This window comes from Ambystoma mexicanum, chromosome 10 (assembly GCF_040938575.1).
Source record: "Ambystoma mexicanum isolate Mex_15411 chromosome 10, UKY_AmexF1_1, whole genome shotgun sequence".
NCBI lineage: Eukaryota > Metazoa > Chordata > Amphibia > Caudata > Ambystomatidae > Ambystoma > Ambystoma mexicanum.
This window is the reverse complement of record NC_090932.1, coordinates 1,447,126,602-1,447,146,738: the sequence shown is the minus strand read 5'-3', so window position 1 is coordinate 1,447,146,738 and position 20,137 is coordinate 1,447,126,602. Positions and strand designations below refer to the sequence as shown.

General features: G+C 44.8%; 1 protein-coding gene across 1 annotated transcript in view; it reads right to left on the bottom strand.

Annotated features, from left to right (window-relative positions):
• Window positions 1–20,137, bottom strand: part of TMEM116 (transmembrane protein 116) — a 378,731-nt gene that overhangs the window by 95,897 nt on the left and 262,697 nt on the right. Inside the window, exon 4 of the mRNA XM_069619504.1 lies at window positions 14,631–14,765. Within this exon, the coding sequence (XP_069475605.1) occupies window positions 14,631–14,765 (135 nt within the window). The remainder of the gene's footprint in view (window positions 1–14,630; window positions 14,766–20,137) is intronic.

Genomic DNA, 20,137 nt, shown 5'->3' with positions numbered 1-20,137 from the left:
GCTAACTTTGCAGGTTTCAGGTTTGCCCTGTCCAGTGCTTAAAGTGGCCTGCCAAATCGAGCCGGGGCTCTTACGGGGGGTGTGGCTGAAAAGGGGCATGGCCTGGCAGGGGATCGGCGCCAGAATTAAAAGGCAACACTTGCCTCAGCGAAGTGCCGCTTGTTAGGCCACGCCCCCCATAAGAGCCCAGGCTCAATTTTGCAAAAGGGCCATGGCCTAACAGGAAGCATTGAAATCAGGCAAGTGTTGCCGCCTGATTGCAGCACCATCCCCTGCCAGGCACCACTCATCGATCATCACCCTCGCACCTGGGGCGCGCAGGTGATGATCCTTGCAGTTCTAATGAAAAGGGTGCCTTGCCGGGGGCCGGTGCTGCAATGAAAAGCCAGGCAAGAGGCATTAGGGAGCCCTGGCGCAGCCTTATCTTAGACACAATTGTCGGAGCCTGCCGGGGCTCGGCCCAGGCTAGTCCTGGCCCACCTAAACCCCTGCCCTTGTCACTCAACGTCCAAAGCATTCAGTATCAGCTGTGGATCCCTGGCACGGCTCAAAATCAATGCAAAACCAACAGTGCAATGCTTCATGCACATGACTTAAAGGCCAATGGCGTTTTTCTACCTCAACACTGAGGCCACTGAGGATGTATGATCAGAAAATGAAATTGTAATCATATATAGGGGGGTGGGTAGGGGGAGAGGGTCCTCTCTCCGGCGCTTAGGAACCACTGGGCACTGGTGCCTTGAGCCCCATGTTTGTGACGCGTATGGAAATCATGGGGCTACATTTGTGTTATCCTATATCAAACAACATCCTCCAATATGTTGTTATCTTAATATAGGCTTTATGAAACAAACTCTGTGGTCATTATTTCCCCACTCACGTGACTGGAGGCCTAGGTTTCTCGTGGAAGCTATGCTTCTTCCTGGAAAGCACACCCACGAGAACAGTAATGGGTGCCTTTTATCTACAGCCAATCACACAGCCGCAGGCCCGGCTGGAGATTTGCGGGGGCTTATTTCAATATGATGGTTGGGGGCCCCACTTGCTTAGAGCGGAACGCAGTCTGAGGCACCTGTGGGTGGCATGGATTATAATGGAGATAAAGATATGTTATAGCTGCGAATGATCAAGAGACGGTGAGCCTGCCAGGACCTGAAACACTGAAAGCCCGCTGAATAGCTATGAATCGGTCAATGACTCCTTCTTTGTAAGCAAGTGGCAGACGTGGAGGAACCAGCGTTGTAAGGCAACGAGGTGATAACACTTTTGTTTTCCCCAATGGAAGTGATGGCTGGACGGGCTCCAGCAAACAAAGCTTGTAATGCGAGCGCTGCAAATCGAAACACTGTAAACCCCAGAACTTAACTAATTTGTAAAGGAATATATTGCTGTGTTATTAGAATGCTGACTGGCAATATGGGGGCAGTGTTGGGGGCCCCGCCTAAGGCTCGAGGCACCTTTCATTTGAAAAGACTGAAAGGCTCTGACGCCGTCCCCGCACAGCCGCTAAGGTAACGTGAACGCACTCCCCTCTCAGTGTGACTGATGTGGGCGACCCGGAAAGGTGACTTCCTCTGTCAAGCTAATGTATTTCTTGCTCCCGGCCTTTGCAAGGCCAAAGGTCAGAAGATGGTTCAGTGGATGTGTGGGGCGGGACGGGTTGTACAGCTCATCACCAGACCACAGCGCCATCAGTGATTGGCCTAGCCGAACTGTGGAAGTGGGTTTCTTATGGTGAATGACCATATATAATGTCACTAAGTACAATTTCCTTTGCAAATCACTGGTATCAGGTGTTTCAGTTAAACTTGTTTTGTTGGTGTTAAACAATACACCCCTCAGAATGCATTAGTTTGTGAAATGAAAGCCCAAGACTAGAAAAGTTGCATCCCACTGACATGGAATCCGCTAGTCACCCATGCTGGTACAGTAAGGAATTTTGATTTTGCCATATAGTTATTTCAGGAAATATTGCTGTATGCAACCTCCAGACACATCTTAGTCTCTTTCTGTGAGGAGGCAACTTCCAACTGTGGGTTTCTTTCAGGGGTTGCCAGGAGCCATCTCCCTCTTGGAGCGAGGGCCCCAAAGAGGATTTCCAGTGCGTCCTATTGCATGCCATCGCCCTGGAATTGCACTGAGAAGCCATAGTCTGCGGCAGCTGGCATTCAGGATGACTGCTGATCCCTTGCAGAATTACAACTTGGCAGTGCTTTATTTGTGGGGGTGTTTGCCAGGGCTCAGCCCTGGCACTTATTTCTGAGCCCCCGCACTTATTGTCTCAGACTCAGCTTGATTATGAAGTGCTGATAGGTGGAGCATCCATCAGCCCCAATGAGCAGGTGCGAGCTGTAGTTTAACCCCAAATGTGCCGACACTGTGGGGAGCAGCAGTGGTTGGTGGCATCAATGGAGGGGAACTGCCCGCCTGAAGTGTCACAAGGGTGCTAGAAAATATTTGGGCACTTATTTTCTTACAAATTAATCACTGCAACCAGGATAAACCATGAATTACAAGGCAGAATGTGACGTGACTGCATGCGAGTTGGGGAACCAGGTTCCCCCAATTTAAAGCTCTGGGTGACTCATTTCTATGATATCTGACTATAGCTCCTTACTCCCAGGATCGGGTCTGAATGAGGAAAATGTGGGTTATTTACCCTACACACTATTTTCTGTCTACTCCTTCGGTTAAATATCCCAGCCAAACCCACTGCATAAGTAGCTGGCAAGTGAAATATAGGAGGTCTTTAAAATACGCTTTTACCTTTACCCCGTACGCAGGATAAGCAAGAGGCATGACAAGGCCTTTGGGTGGGAGTCAGAAGAGACGCGACTGCAGCACCCAAGAGCGACAGCATGAACAATTATTCTGAGAGCTCCCTTCTTGAGCCTTGACCCGGAAGCTATACTTAGACAACTTATGGGAGGAGCCCTGGGGAGGATTGATTGATGATGTAACCGTTAAAAGTGATGAAGTGCTGACTACCTTCTCTCTTTCCTCCCTATACATCTCTCCCCATAGATTCTCCAGACAATAAACTCGCAAAGGAAAGAGCCACCAAGTCAGAAACTACTGGAAGAAAACCTTTCCTATAGAACAGGAGTCTTCCGAGTATTTGGACTTAGATTCCCATGATCCCTCACCATTAAGTATGCTGGCAGGAGCTGATGGGAGTTGCAGTGCAAAACATCTAGCGGGCGAAGGTTGCAGACTCCTGCTTTAAGTTGGATCCACAAAGACGTTTACCATCTTGTAACTGACAGTTTGGTATTCAGTAAAGAGATTTGAAATAAGTTACGGCTGAAAAGACACCACAGCTTGCAAGAAAAGCATTTTAAAGATGGCATTACAATAGGATATGGGTGTTTTTGAACTAGAATGCTTTCACTCAGGGTCAAGTCCTAAAAAAAAAGCAGTGGGACTCATTAACATGAAAAACAAACAGGTGTCCACAAATTGTAATCCAATCAATATTTAAGGCCAATTATAAAAATGCTTAAGATTGCACCTTAATATATGTTTTGGGGAACAAAATACACTTCAGTGTTGGTTAGATGAAGATCATCCTGATCCTTTATACATTCAATATATTTTTACACAATACATTTCATATACATTTTTAATAGGGCTATTAAATTATTTGAGAAACAGATGCTTAATGACTTAATAAAAATGGACTTTAATAAATCTACACGACCAAACATCTGGAGACGTCAAAGTCAGCTTATTAAGGAATTGGCTGAGAACTGTACACTCACGCTTAAACCAGCGGACAAAGGAGGCGCCATTGCAATTATGGACACAAGCTTCTATGATTCACAATGTATGTTATTGTTAAATGACAGAAATACTTATGTCAAAATAGGCCAAGATCCAATGAATTCCATTGTTGAGCTAATACAGTAGAAAGTGCATTGGAGGCACGAAAAAACATTGAGAATAGCTCCTGATGAAGGGAAAGACATTCCCAAAATGCGTTGAGAAATTGCAAACGACACATTGATTGTTGTTGATAAATATTTTTCTTTGGTTATTGTAAACATTACTGTGATTTGAAAAACAGTTACATGAAATGTATTGTGTAAAAAGATATAGAATGTATAAAGGATCAGGATGATCATCACCTAACCAACACTGTGTAATTTTTTCCAAAAATACATAAATTAATGTGCAATCATAAGCATTTATATATGATACTTCAACCTAGGTTTCAATGACCCTCTCGATAAAACCGCCATCTCACTCACCAAAGAACTGACAAACCTGGGCTTCACTCAGAAAATCACAACTCCCACCCACGCCATAGTCCGCACCCTTGACTGGGTGGGTGATCACAACTGTAACTGTAACTCCACCATCATCTCTAACACGGCCTACCCCTGTACGGATCATAACTGCATACAATTCACCATCCCAAAAGCCTCTACCACCAAACTCACCACTCCTGCTACCTTAGCTAGAAGTGCCAAAGAATTAACTGCAGACAACCTCCGCCCCTTCCTTGACACCCCCTGCCTAGCACGTCCATTTTCACAAGACCCAAATGGACTAGCAGTTATCTTAAAGGACACTATCACCCATGCAGTAAACACCATCCCATTAGAAGAAAAAAAGGAAAAAAAAGTTTCTACACTCTAACTCTTGGTTCTCGAATGAGCTCCTACAACTACGCAACGGCAAACGCCAGGCTCTGAAAAAATGGCAGGCTAACCCCTCTGACACCACTAAAGACAGCTTCAAAATTATAGCCAAAAAGTATCAAGATGCAATTTTTACAGCTAAATCTGAAGCTTACAATCACCGAATATCCGAAGCCAATTCCCAATCCAAAGAACTCATCACCATATTCAATGAACTCACGGACCCCCCTATTAGCACGGACGAAATTACTAAAGATGAAGCATGGTGTAACAGCATACAAACTGCAATGCTAAACAAAATAGACATGCTACAAAACAACATTCGTAACCACCACCAAACCCTCCTAAAACAAAATAAAAGCCAGCCGGCACTGTCTCTGCCCAAAAGAAAAACCTTCAACGTCCCCAAATTTGCTTTCAAAGACATATCTGAAGCAGAAGTCATAGACATCCTTAAACACCTCAAACCTTCGCAATGTAAGGGTAATGTGTGCCCCTCCCCAACATTATTAAGGACTGTACATAGCCATTGGCCCCTCTCCTTACCGCCTTCATTAACTCTTCATTCAAATCAGGCATTGTCCCTGACAGCCTCAAGGAGGCATGGGTGCGCCCCCTCCTAAAGAAACCTACACTAGACCCTGCCCAGCCGAACAACTACCGGCCTATAACAACTGTGCCATTCCTGCTCAAATTACTAGATAAAGCTGCTCACACCCAGATCCAACTCTATCTAGAAACCAACGCCATCCTAGGAAAAAGGCAATCAGGATTCTGCAAAGGGCACGGAACTGAAACCGCTCTGTTAGACCTAAAAAACCAAATAACACAAATCCTAGACAACGACAAACCCACACTCCTTCTCCTTCTTGACCTCTCTGCTGCGTTCGATCTCGTTGATCATAAAACCCTCACCACCCACCTCACTAAGGATGCACACTTCTCCGAGCATGCAGCGACCTGGATAACCTCCTTCCTAGAAGGGAGAGCAATGAAAGTATTTTCCAACACAGCTAATGCTACTCCCACCATTATCCACTGTGGCGTCCCCCAGGGATCTTGTACTACCCCCACGTTTTACAATCTTTTCACTAAGCCTCTGTTTGATAAACTGGATGCACTTGGGATCACATACACTAATTATGCAGATGACACCCAAGTGCTCCTCCCGCTTACCGGCTCCTACACTCAAGACGCCTGTACCCTGCAGCAAATCTATACCACCATACAAGCTTGGATGTCCACAAATGGCCTTTGCCTCAACGGGGACAAGACTGAGATTCTGATTTTAGGCCAAAAGTCCACTCTAGCCAATCTAGATTCTCTTTACACCAACATTAATATAGACAACTGCATCATCCCAGTGCTTTCATCTGTCAAGACTCTAGGGGTCCCTATAGATGCTACACTCTCCATGAACAAGCAGGTCAGCGCTATTGCCTCTGCTTCCGCACCAAGCACTAAACTCATCAACGCCATCAAACCCTTCTTAACCAAGGACAACTGTCTCTCTATAACCAGAGCTACCATTGGGGCAAAGCTTGACTATTGTAATGCACTGCTTGCCGGCACATCACTAAAAAACATTAACAGACTCCAAACCACTCAAAACAACGCCTTAAGAGCACTTCTAAGTATACCTAAAAGAGATCAAATCTCTCAAATAAGAAAATCAGTCCACTGGCTCCCAGTCAAAGACAGTATCACCTTTAAGATTGTTACCACCACACATAAATGCATCAATCTCACTGCACCTTCCTACCTATCAGATACTCTATCCAGACCCTCATCAACTAGACCCATAAGAACCCGCTACACTAACCAACTCATCATCCTACGCATCCACAGAGCTAAGGCTGGAGGAATAGGCTTTCCATATCTTGCTCCTAAACTTTGGAACGCGCTCCCCTCTGAACTCAGAGCAGAAAATGTGCTTCTCGCATTTCGCAAAAACTTGAAAACAGCACTCTTTAATTAGACACGTGCTGTATCCTTTCCTATCTCCTCCTTCACCCTGCTAGCTGCGCCACGAACCATTTGTACCCATATGAGCACAATCTGTTTGACTGTTTCCGCTTTCCATATAACTAAGTTGTGACCTATCTGTTATGATATCCTTGTAACCAAGCTGTCACCCATCACTGTAACAAGCGCCACGATGCTCCCGAGCTGTTGCGCGCTATACAAATTCGAATAAATAAATAAATAAATGCTGAGACCGCTGGCAGAGTCAAGCCAATGCTTTGCTGTACACCTGCCTACTCAGGGTGCCACAACTTCCTCCACTACATTTCCCTGCCGTATGCACCAGACGCCAAACGCCATTATGACGGTCACTGCTGAGACTGCAGGCACACCCAAGTCTCTGCTTCATGGCACCCCTGCCACGCTCAAGGTGCCACAGCCTCGTCTATCACATTTACCTGCTGCCTGCTCCAGCTGCCAAACGCCACCATGACGTCACTGCTGTGACAGCTGCCAAACGCCACCATGACGTCACTGCTGGGACCGCTGGTACAACCAAGTCTCTTCCTTGTGGCACTCCTGCCACAGTCGAGGTGCCACAGCCTCCTCTACCACATTTTCCTGCCACATGCACCAGCCGCCAAAGGGCACCATGACCGTCACTGCTGAGACCGCTGGCACAGCCCAGCCTCTGCTTCATGGGACACCTGCCTCCTATTGTAGAGTCCTTTCATTACTTGGGTACATTAAAACATGTGCTCGCTCTGGTTAGATATTGATAACACATGCCTTGGCTCAGATCTAGAGAGGAAGTTTTGGCTAGCCTGGGAGAAGTATGTGTGAAGCAGGCCTTACCATCAAAGGAGAGGAAGAAGGCAAAGCTACCAGAGGAGTTAATCCGAACAAAAGAAAATGTGACATCTCCTATTCTTTAAACAGGCGCCTGTGGGGCTATATTGTGTGCTAGCTGTGGCGTGACATAAGCTCGTTAGAGGACACATGGGTAGTCTTTCCCTGTGTGGATATACTGGGCCTGATTGTCTGATTGTCTAAGGCTAGAAATTGCTAACATGTCATTGAATAAACTTGCAAAATGAGACATGTGAAAAGTGACTTTACCAAAACGAAATGGACATCTACTCTCTACATCGAGAATGTGCGAGGCCCTGTGTGAGAAAAGGTGTGCAGGGCCCCTGAGTTAGCATTTGTGTTGACAATATAGAACATGAAGTCACAGCTTGTGATGTCAGTTGCTGATAGTTTAGTGCATCATGTGAAGGAAGGTGCAAGAACTTAATAACAAGAGCCAAATAACCGTTCCATGATCTTAGGCAGGGGCGCTAGAAATGGAGCAAGACTATAGTCTATTAAAACAGATTTTAGCTTTTTCATAAATCATGTATTATTAACTTATTGTAAACTAATTGTACAGACTCCAAATATCTGCAAATAAGAGTCAGTAAGAGAACATTACTTGCCTAACGTCACAAACCTTTAGCTAAGTGGTGTGATTTGAATTTGAACCCAGTCTGCAATTTAGCCCCTTTGACCAACCATATCCTCTCGGCTCAAGTTGTAAACCAACTTGAAAAATATATATGTCCTTATACAAATAGGTTCAGCAAAAAGAGTAACATTTTGCTTTGTATATAAGTGTCATGTTTAATGTTATGTTCAATCCACATCGTTATGTTGAAGGCGGGATTAGGGCTGGGGTGGGCAATGGGAGGGCAGAGGATGTGACGGGGACGGGATGAGTTAGTTAAAATAAAGAAGGAGTTGAGTCATCCCATTATTTTGGTGCATTGCAGCCCCCTGTGGCGAGTGTGTTTCCAGTGCTGAGGAGTTTGCTCACTCCATAACATTGGCGATGAGGAGGTTGGGACCCGGCGTAGCCCAAGCACTTGTAGAGACAGTGACTTGGAGGCGCCGCCTGCCTCAACGAATCAGACTGCCCCGGGCAGCAGAGGTGAGCGAGCCCAGGGGGGGTCAGTGATTAAAACCACAAACATGGCAGCCAAATAAGCGGCGCACATGGCAGCTATCCAGCCGTGGCTGTGGCGGTAAGTTCAATACCAAATTCTGGCACGCGAGGCCTCCTAGAGGCCATGCACCTCACTACAGGCAAGAAAGCCAGGCCCAGCCAGCTGAGGAGGAAGAGCAGGAGTACACACGTGCAACGACGAAGAAGCACAGTGAAGCAAGAAACTACGGGGGAAAGTTATAAGGATGTCTGAGTAGGACATCCCTGCAACAGTGCCTGCTAGGCTTTCAGAGGCCTTCCACCAAAGCCAGGGAGAGGTGACTCCTTGGCAATTACCCCAGGCATTTGACCTCCCAGGCACTGGTAATTTAGGGCCCGATAAGTCAAATGGATGAAGGACATCATAGTATATGGGGGCGATGGACCCCATTCATGATGAACGCAAAAAGAACATCCTAACCCTGGCAGGAGTTCCAGTGGAGATGGCGCAGAGAGAAAAGGATGAATACATCAAGAAGTGGCAAGAAGTTTGAGCTGATTACATGGGTAGAAACCAAGGCCGGCCTTTGTCCAGAATGCCATAAAGAATAACATCATCATGTTGCCAGAATGAAGATTAAGTAAAGAGTGGAGAGCAAAGAGGCCCCAGATGCATTCCAAGGGTTCATGGCACGAGAAGAGGAGACAATATCCGCATGCCAACACTGGGCCTGAAGCTCACATACAGGTGTCACCCAAAAGAAAAGGAAAATGTACTGTAATGCCAAGGAGCACATCAGCATTCTTGGTGCCCCAGAAAGACACAGAAGTGGATGGATGCCCCAAACTGGATGCCCAACCGAGGAAGAAGAAGGCACTGAAGCTGAGCAGGTTGAAGAAGACAAAATGACCTAGAACACAAACCAACCCAGAAGGAGCTGAAGCAACCTGAGGGGGTGATGAATCTGTGAGAAAGCAAGACACCCATCAGTGGGGAGGGGCTTTAAGATTGTGCTCCAGGCTGGGTGGCTAGACCAGAGGTGGACTGTTCAGGGGGTCTTAAACTCCCCCCTCAGCATACCACCAAGATGATGGATGCCACCCACTGATGCAGTCCCACAGACCATACCCAGATGACATCACCAAAGTGATCATGAAAAGGTGACATGGCTGAACACCCCCGCAGAGACATTAGCCAGGTGCCAAACATCACACATGAACTGCTTGCTCACACCGAAAAAGCGATTATCAGCTAAATGGAAGCCATAGCTGCATCCAAAAGATTTGGGAAAGCTCAAAACACAGGCCTGAGGCCTGATACACTGACTTTTCTGAGAGATATGAAACAGGCCTGGCAGCATGTCCAGCTCTACCAAGGACACTGGGGACCAGGGCTCGAGTCAGCTGAAAAGATACAGCACCTGCAAGGACAGAAAGGCTGAAATCCTTCATGAAAGACAGCCGAGATTTATTTTTTTACGGTCCCTTAACACGTGACCTGGAGCTGGGGAACAAAGCCCATTCAGACAGATAAGGTCGTTCCCATCAAATTGAAGACAGAAGATGAAAAAGTGCGACACAACATGAAGATGGAGAATGGAGTGTCTTGACTTTGCTTTACCCTTGATGCAGAGTTACTGTGCATCTTAACTGTGCATTAACGGTAAAGCAAACGTGACAGGTGTTGTCACTGGCCTACATCCAATGTAGACCCGTCTAGCCAGCTGCATATACTTTCATTCGGTGGCATGGCATTTTTTTACTGACTTGGTGTCTGTATATGGTAATACTGACATACTGGTGCAGCCTGCATGGACATTTACGGGCACTGACATCATGAAAATATTGTATTTACTAGCTTATGTTGTGAGCAAAGGCGTAATGAAAATGCATTGGGAAATGGTCCTTGGCATTGTTGGTAATTTGCATCTTTTGGGATTTCATGAGCTAGCATACAAAATTAATTGCAAACTGTATGTTTTTTTATCCAGTTTTTCACTAAACGTGATGTAAAATGCACTATTTTAACCCATTTTTTGAAAATATGTCTCAGGTAGAGAACCCCACTGAGCTCTCCCGGTTTGGTTTGCTGCAATCAGCCCCCACACATATTAATAACATTCATTTACGTCCCACCAGTTTAAAAAGTCACCAGCTGCCACTGGGCGCAGGTCCCCCTTTTGCACGTCGACGGGGACCTAACACCAGCACCGTATTTTAAATATAGTGGGCCTCATTACACGGATGGCGGAGAACCATGGCGCTATTAGCGCCATGGTTCATGCCGGTAAAATACTGGCACCGCCTTGGCGGAAAGGGGAATTGCCGCCCCATTCCATGGTTGGTGGGGCGGTAATTCCCCCTTCCACCATTGCCCTTCCCCATTCCCATTTTTGCCCCATAGGGCTCAATGGGAATGGGGAAGGTGCTAATTACGGTACCGCAAATTGCGGTACCGTAATTAGCTCCCTGGGTCCCTTTGCGGGTTGGTTTTTAACACCTGCAAAAAGTAGGCGTTAAATCCCCCAACCCGCAAAGGGACCTCGTAGTAAGGCGGTAAGGATTTACCGGTACCAGTATTTTACCGGTACCGGTAAATCCATACCGCTATCCGTGTAATGAGGCCCACTGTCTTGCAAACTGCTAATAAGTGCAGTGTTCTGGATGTCAGTATATTTCAGGCATGCACGGCCTGCTGTCACCCTCATTGCAGAGTGGCCCGTGCATTCCTTGAATACACTGACATCCAGAACACTGCACTTATTAGTGGCTTGCATGACAGTGTAACTAAGTAACGGCACTGGTGTTTGTTAGGTCTCCATTCATCACGCCCTGCTGGCATTGGCATCCCTAGATGCCCCCCTCATTGGCTGCTTCGCCCCCTTAATTGATTGCCTGCCCTCCCCCCCGCCACCACCCTCTGGCAAATAACTCTTTCCAGGAGCGTTTAAGGTGCTCCTTCGCTCAGCCTTCATTTGCGCGTTTGCAGGTCTTCTTTGCCTAGCCTGATTTGTTACTTCTGGCCTGAAAGGGACACCACAGGAATCAATGGGCTATGAATATCACTGGGGTGGGGGACATTAATGTTAAAAACAGGCTACCTACATGCTGTGCACACTATTGTTTTCCAAAAGTGCATCCAAATTGAAACATGATCTTAAACTTCTAATCACTAGTTTTCTTGAAATTTTTTTTTTTTTTTATCAGATTACCACACAAATGCCCTGTGATTTGTGTGTCCCTTCCTTTGTGTTTTATCATAGGACATATTTCTTATGCTTTTATATGCTGGCCCACCTGCTTAATTACATAATTACAAATACATGCTTCTATTGTATTGACAGCAGTTATTAGGAAATTAACCTGTGGGTTTATGGGTGCCAGCTTTTGATTTTCACTACGGATGCAGAAATTCCCCCACCCTCGCCCTGACTATAAGCAAACTACCACCCCAACCCATCCCTTGGCCGAACACATTTTATAGTATTATGTTTATTTCAAAAAGGATTTCCAAAAAGATTTAAGATTTAAAGCCAGTTTTAAATATATAACATCTTAGCAACAGGGACTCAATCTGCTGAGCTACCCTGGTAGCCTTCTACTGTAAGACATGTCTATGGATCCCTTAATGTGTTCAAAATCGCTTGCCTAACAGTGCAGTTCATGTACATGACTTCAAAGTCAACAGTATTTAATCTCCAGTCACACTGACCCTGTGCATAGATTCATTGACGGTGTACCAGTGGTGGCTTCTCCAAAATGGTCGAGGGGCGCCGATCCACGGTCACCCACGCCCATTGTGGAGGAGCCAAGGAGCCAGCCCAGTGTAAACAGTGTGCACTCCCTAAGCTGCTTTTTGCATTTGAGGGAGTGCTCCTCGGCTGGCTTGAACTGTTAAAGGAAAAGGTAGATTTCCGTTGACAGTTCTATTCCATAGCCTTGCATATCCTATGAACCATGCAAAGCTGGGGGCATTTTGATTCCTCAACATTGCATGGCCCATTGGGGATGGTAGCAGAGGAACTGCATGTTTGTGTGTGCAAAGATACGCGCTATTGTGCCTCCTTGCACAGACAAACAGAGCAGGCCACTTCGTCATCAGTGCTCCAGCTGTTGCACACATGTGCATGAGCCCTGAAGCGCTCTTTGCTTCCTATTCATGCTATGCATAAACTGGAGCGCTGGGAGGAAAATCTGGGCAGGGGCAAAGGGTTTGCATGCACACATAATCACATTTTTTGTGTGCAAGATGCTGGGGAACCATAGGGCAGGCATGGCATTTTTTACTGGACATCTATTATAAAGCAAAGCATGATAAGTATTATGTAGCTAAACTGCCATTTTAAGGAGCCCCGTCTAGCCATTTCTTTCCGTGGCATGATATTTTGTATTGGCTATCTTTGATAAAGCAAGCATGATACGTTTTATTATATAGCTAGAATGGCATTTTAATGCAGCCTGTTTGGACATATATTTATACTGTGGCAGGGCATTTTTAATGGTAAAGCCAACTGGAGTATGTTCTTACGTGGGGATACTTCCATATTTTTGCAGAACAAACGTGGGCATGATTTCTTATAGTACCATTACTTCCATTATGCGTAAAGCAAACATGAATACTGGCATATATTGGGGCAGCCAGCATGGCAATGTATGGGCGCAGTCAGCCTGAAAAGGTTTTTATGCTGGCATATATTGTGGGCAAAAACAACCTGAAAATGTGTTGGTGAAATGCTCCTGTTGGTGACTTGCATCTATTGGATTTTTTCATGCGTTACAGTACAAAACCAATTATAAACTGTTTTGCATTTTACCCTATTTTTGCACCATTTTAAGCCATTATTTTAAAAAAGTCTCTGAGTAGGAAACCCTCCCCCACAACACCTCTTAATTGGTTTGGGCTCCCTCGCTATGTCCGTCACACTTGCATATATGTGGGAAATATTTTTGCCCCTCCAATTAACAAATTCACCAGCTGCCACTGCGGTCTTTAGCCAGAAACTGAAAGCTGTGAACAATTCTATGGGAGCAAATTGAGATTCCTGCAACCATTGCTAAAAAACCAAGGGAACTTTTGTCTCCTTTCCCCCCTGTACTTGGCCTCTTTATGTGATATTTCATCTGTTAAACAGACTGTCCTTGAGTATCATTTGTTACTGGGTTATGAGGGATATCTCTTCTGTTAAACTGACTATATTTTTGACTAGTCATTATTTAAAGCTGAGCCAGAAGTGATATCTCCTCTGCTAAATACCACCTCGAACAACACATTATTTGAACCTGTGCTAGTAGTGATGTCTGCTTGAAGTAAAAGAATGCAGCCTCTTGCTGACTGCAAGGGCATTTTTGCAACTACTGAACAACTGAACATGAGTTAACTTTTTAGGATGTTTATTAACTTGATGCAAAACCTTTTATTGTATTAAACCTACCCTGAACATGCTTAATGACACTTCTTTTTAACCAGATTGGTAAAATATAGATATACTTAAACCAGTTTGGCCTAATGACCCTTATTTGGTGTGCCACCACCCTTCCCCACCATGTTGTATGTTTGCCCCCCCCCGCTTCCCCCTCTAATACTGATTACTAGTGACTAGTGCTAATGCCTGCTGGGTCTGCTGGGCGCGGCCAACCGGGCACGCCAAGGTGTGACCTGCGTTCAAAGCGCTGCAAAAAAAGCAGCCGGCACTGAATGGGCTGCACCAGAACATGGCGTCCAGTGCAGGGATATCCCCTGCTCGAAGAATGGAAGTGCCGTGGAATATGGAGGGGGGAAAGGGTGCTGCGTGGATCTTCCCTCACAGAGGGGACAGTAAAGATCCCAATGACAGGGCAGAGAGCAACAGGTGGCCAAAGCAAGGAAGTCCTGCGGTAAAAGAGCCCCAGAAAAAAGTGCTGCGAGAAAGTAGGACGGCAGGAAACCAACAAAATTCCAAACAAAAAGAACTCGGACCACATAAAAGAAATGGAGAATTATATGTTTAACCAACATTAAAGGGCGACATCTTTTATTATAGAGAACTTCATAAAATGCAACGTTTTTGACAGATTCTTACCTGCCCTGTAGTTTGCAGGTTGTAGCAAGCAACGTTGTGAGGAGTCTTTAATTCTGTGTTAAAGAGCGCAGCGCCCATCAGCCAGCAGAAGCCCAGAATCAGGTCTGACGCGCTCAGGTAGAAGAGTGGACGCATCTGAGAGGACAGAAAGATATATTGAAATTCTATGCCACAGTGTGCAAAAGCAACACAAACGCTAACACTGGAGGAAGGGTTACCCCCAAATAAAGGGATTTCCCATCCAGGAAACAAGAGGGGGTACCAGGCATAGGATTGTGAGATTTTTCTGTTGTCTTTGTGCATTCGGTCGATTAGCGCAGATACCAACGCCCCAGACCACCTCACACGCCACATTTCCCCTCACAATGAAGTGCCCAAGCATACAAGCATATCCCCATACCTAAATATATACAAAATGGCGCCGGCATTCGCAGTTCCATAGTCGGCTTCCCACTGACATTGCCAGGTGTAACTATATACCCCTATAAGGGTGTAAATGTTTCCGGGTGAATTTGGGAGCGAGTGAGTGCAGCGAACGAGCCCAAGCCACATCAAGGACGGTGCGGGTGGGTTCTCCCCCTTGGTAAAACTCTTTGAAAGATGGCTTCCAAAATTTGCAATTTACTGTCCAAACCCACAGACATATGGCATAAAAAGCATTAGGTTTGTCGTTCTGGAGAATGGTCACTGCAATTAACTCCTTCTCATGCTCTGGGAAAACCAAATCCTAGAAGGTGCACTATATAGGGTGAAGTCTGATGTTTTTAGGTTCACAATTAACCAGGACTGGTTGAATTTGTTCACGCAAGGCTTTTTCGATGGTCTGTAAAGAGAAAGCGAGAGACCGAGAAAGGGCAACATAGGGTCACAGGCGTATGAATCTTCAAACCTCATGGAGGCCCAGAGAAATGTTATTTATCAGAATCTTCACACCTCACGGTTTAAAAAAATGTAATTTATCAGAACAACATTACATTCTTCTGATCTGCACGAGGTGGGAAGATACATCAGCAAATCAACGAAACACTAGGGACCGGCTCCCCTGCTCACCTCATGAAGATAGCTCTGCTTTCCATTCTGCTACATTAGTCTCTCCAGATTAATCAGGTAAGTCAAATTTAACTGCATTGAACACAGAAGAAAGTCAAGCCTCTGGGGTGCACTGATTCCAGGCCGGAGACAATGCATAGATTCTCACTTGTCAAAATACACCTGAAAATGACCTTGCGTAAAGAGACTTTTGTATGGTGTAACAACCATTGGGCAGATTGGGCTTTAGTCACCCCCCCTTCAAAGTTTTGGGGAACAGGGAACCCTTCATTCTCACAGCAGTCCTTTAGTGTCTGTTTTTTTTACGTAAATGAGAGAGTTAATTGCTTGTAACATTGAAGCTGCACCAGAACAGGCTCATTAGAATGTGTAAAGAAGTTAGTTCCCCTAGAATGGTGTTTTTTTTATAAAAAGGAAGCACACACTCATTTAGAGTATATATCCTTTATGACCCCTACTATTTTAAATATTTAAAGTGGAACAATCTATTCTAACCTATGTAGTTTTCCCAGAAGAATGCCCAGTACAGCATGTGCATTGATCTGCCACCTGGAGCTGAAATCCTGTGTCCTGCAGGGGATGAAGCCGTGCGTGCAAATGCCAGACAGCAACCTTTCTTTTGGAAGTGTGCAGAAGCGTGCATTCAGCATGTTCCGGTGGGTGGGTAAGTACCTGTGCCCTCTTCCATCTTCTTGTGTGGCGAGAGGAAGTGTGTCTAGTTGATGAGGAAGGGGGGTGATGCAGCGGGGCATGGGGCTTCCTGAGAAGGTAGATCATTTTTGGAGGTGTGGGTGCAGAGGGGGTGGGCTGTGGGAAGGGACAAGGAGGAGGCAAAGGCAGTAGGGCTTTATGGCAACGCCGACATAAGGAGGATCAGAACGGGAGCAGCAAATACAGGCTGACTGTCGGCTGAGGCCTAATGGTAAGTGGTAACAGAGCCTGACCCGTGGGTGTGCGCAACTTTACCCATGGTGGGCGGGCATTCCCCAGGTACAGTGTGTTATAGAGTATATTTAGTTTAAGTTTGTATATAGCTATAGGCTCTTAATTCTTAATATTCAAGTATCTGCTTTGTCTTATGTTTACAATGTATGTCAATCAATCTGCTATTCCATGCATCATAATGGGAGCTTCAGGACAACGGCCCTCGCTATGGTTTGGAATTCTGTGGAGAATGTTTAGGTTTGTAAAGGGAGACTATTGTGGAGCCGGTGAAGGGTCTGGGGCTGCAGTCGCATGAATTGAGAAATAAAGCAAATGTTCCCACACTTACCTTGCTAAGCGCAATACATAATACAGTGCACCTGCCCGCAGGGACAGTAATCAATACTTGTGGATTCAGCGCGCTGTGAAGGACATTGCCTGCTGCAATACCCTCGATGAAGTACATCCTGTTCCCAGAGAGCATGGCCTACAGCAGTACCTCTACCTGTTGTATCTACACGTTTTCAGTTTCACTTGCACAGGTTCAATTACAGTTAAGCATTGGGCCGGAGGGCAAACATTTTCCAAGTGCAAAGAACATTGTTTCAATGTATTTTCAGCAGTGCAACCTATGTTTGCTCCTGTCCTAGAATTATGTCCAGCCAGCTTAAAAAATACATTGGAAGAATGTTTGCCCTATTGCAATTCTTTATACTAGTCCTAATTACGCTTGTACTTGTGCAAAGTTGTTGCGATGCCCTGTTATGTTACAGTGCTTAGATGCCGCTGGAATGTGGCATTCAGAGGCAATAGTATTTCCCAAGATTCCCAGGAGACAATGGCAGAGCCTCTCACTTGTACAACTAATATTGCATTTCTTTCAATTTCCCCCGGCCTGTGCTGCCAAGATTTCAAGGGCAGAATTAGGTGTTCGCTTACATGACTTTGATGTTAGGCATTGTTTTCGATGATGGAGGCGTTTTCTCTGTGTCACACTGTTAAGCCTTTTGGAGATCGCATGAGTTATTTGAATGTTAAAGGCAAATACGTCAAACTAAGCGGAGAAGGGGATCGGGGGCAGGTAGGCCAGAAAACTGTTATCGATTGAAAATGACAGTCCTGTTACTCAACTCCATGCATCGAGCACTAGATATGGGTGGCGGTGTGTGTTTGGAGGGTGGGAGGGAGAGGGGTGGGTGGTTTGAAGGCTGCAGCATCAGCAGGCCTGAAATTAGTCTGAGTATTTATGCTCTAAAAAGAGGTGTATTTTATTTTTGCCTCGTCAAAGAAGGCCTTTGGGTGTGCCAGAGTGATCCCATCTCAACCATGTTTAACAGCATCCTTTAATTTCAGATCTATGAATAGAACCCCCTACATGAATAGAGCCCCCTCGAGAGGATATCTCAGGGGGAATGGGCTCGCCTTGAAAGCAAGATGATGGAGCAACACAAGTTCGATCCTCGGGGGTTATGCTTAGAAACCTCTAGGTATTAAGCGCGTTATAAATAACCAATTCTCTTTTTTTTTAATTGATTTAGCTGAAATAATCAACTTTTAATACACATTTAGAAAGTTTAAAACATAATAAAACATAAAACAATACAATTCATATAACAGTCATGATCTCAACATTTGATGTGAATCCTCTCAGGCAATCCATCGGTGTTGCATTGCGATTGCTGTCTTGGAACTTTACACTTAAGTACTCGATTGAAACAAAGTGTAATGTTTAGTTACACTATCCTTCGACATTTTCCCACAGAATGTTAATTGCTATTATGATTCTATCAAACTAACCATCATAATTCTATTCTATCTGTTTATCTCTAGATGTTACATTTGTCAGCATCATTATTATGACAAGAATTGGAATTTATAACAGTGATACATTCGAGGCAATAAATACAAAGAACAGTTGAAACATGAGGTACATCTCTTCAGATGTAATCGTTCTAAGTCTATAGATAGCTTATACAACAATTCCTCATAAGGTTACAGCTTTAGTTTTTGATAAAGAGTGAGCCATTTCAATTATCATTGCAGCTTCCAATGTGCAAAACGGAGTTGACATGCTTATTCAAAAGTAGTAAAGCATATCGTTTTGAAAAGTGAATGATGTGAACATTATTATCCACCTTAGATTGAGCAATATTAACATTAATCAGGTTCATCTTATAAGAAATCAATTAAGAGAGATTTCATCTGATCAACTTCTAGATCTAATATATTGTTCAATGGTAATGAAGTCAAAGAATTCACAGTTGTAATTCTTATGCTAATGGAAGGGGTGGATAGAATGAATTGCCACTCCGATTCTCTAAGATAATTATAGGGTTTGAAGAAGAATTTCTGTCTCTCTGACACAAGAGCCGGACACTGTACTATTAGGTGTCACAATGTTTCCTTGCAGTTAAATTCACAGCAAAAGCAGCAAATATTTGTGTCTCCATTTATCATTTTCCGCTCAGCCAGTAGATCTCTGGTCGGTCATAGATTTAATCTGAGGCGCAAAATCGCGAATCTAAATGAAGGTGAAGGATGCTTCCATAAATACGGGTCTATCACTCAAAACCTTTTTTCAGCAAATGGATTTTCTGCAAAGTGCTTGTATCGAAGGCAAAGTCTCCTTGTCTCTATCCAGTCTGCTGAATATATTTTCCGTTTAGCTCTGTCTGGATCAGTGACAAGGACTTTCGATAGGACTTCGATAGTAACATCAGCACTGGCTAATACTTGGTAGATGATACCCCTTGTCCATTTTTTGACAAAGGTGTGATTGGAAGATATATTACTAGAGATTCAGCCTTTAGCAGCACTTGGCGCTTCACCTGAAGTTGGCTGTATATTTAAAATTGACTAATTGATAATAAATTAGCTGCTAACTTGGACTCAATGCCCTGAGGCTGACCGGGGCTTTGAAATTGACTAAAATGGATAAAGAGTCCACTTTTGTTGCGTTTGCACTTTTTCTTATTACAATCAGAGCTGATTTTCATCTTGGCGCAGTGAGCGTGCTAAATAGCACAACTCACTGCGCCATTTCTTGACGCCGAGGCACCACTGCTATTCTCATGTGGGCCTGGGTGTCTTCGCAAAGCACGACAGTGCTTTTGCTGTAATCTGCCTGTTTCCAATGGAAACAGGCGGATTGCAGAATCTCGGCAGCCTTTTCGTTAAATAACGAGGGAATCGTTATTTAACGAAAATGCTGCCAAGAACACAGTTCCTATACACCAAATTGAGCAGCTTCAACATTGCAGGATGTTGAAGCTGCTTAGTGTGGTGTACAGGAAAGTGTTCATATACACCCGTGTGGTGTATGTGAACACTTTCATTTAAAGCGAGCAGCTTCAACGTTGCATCCTGCACTGCACAAGTGTATATGAACACTTTCATTTAAAGCGAGCAGCTTCAACTTTGCATCCTGCAACGTTGAAGCTGCTCGCTTTGGTGTAAATGAAAGTGATCATATACACCCGTGTGTTGTATATGAACACTTTGATGTACACCAAAGCAAGCATCTTCAACGTTGC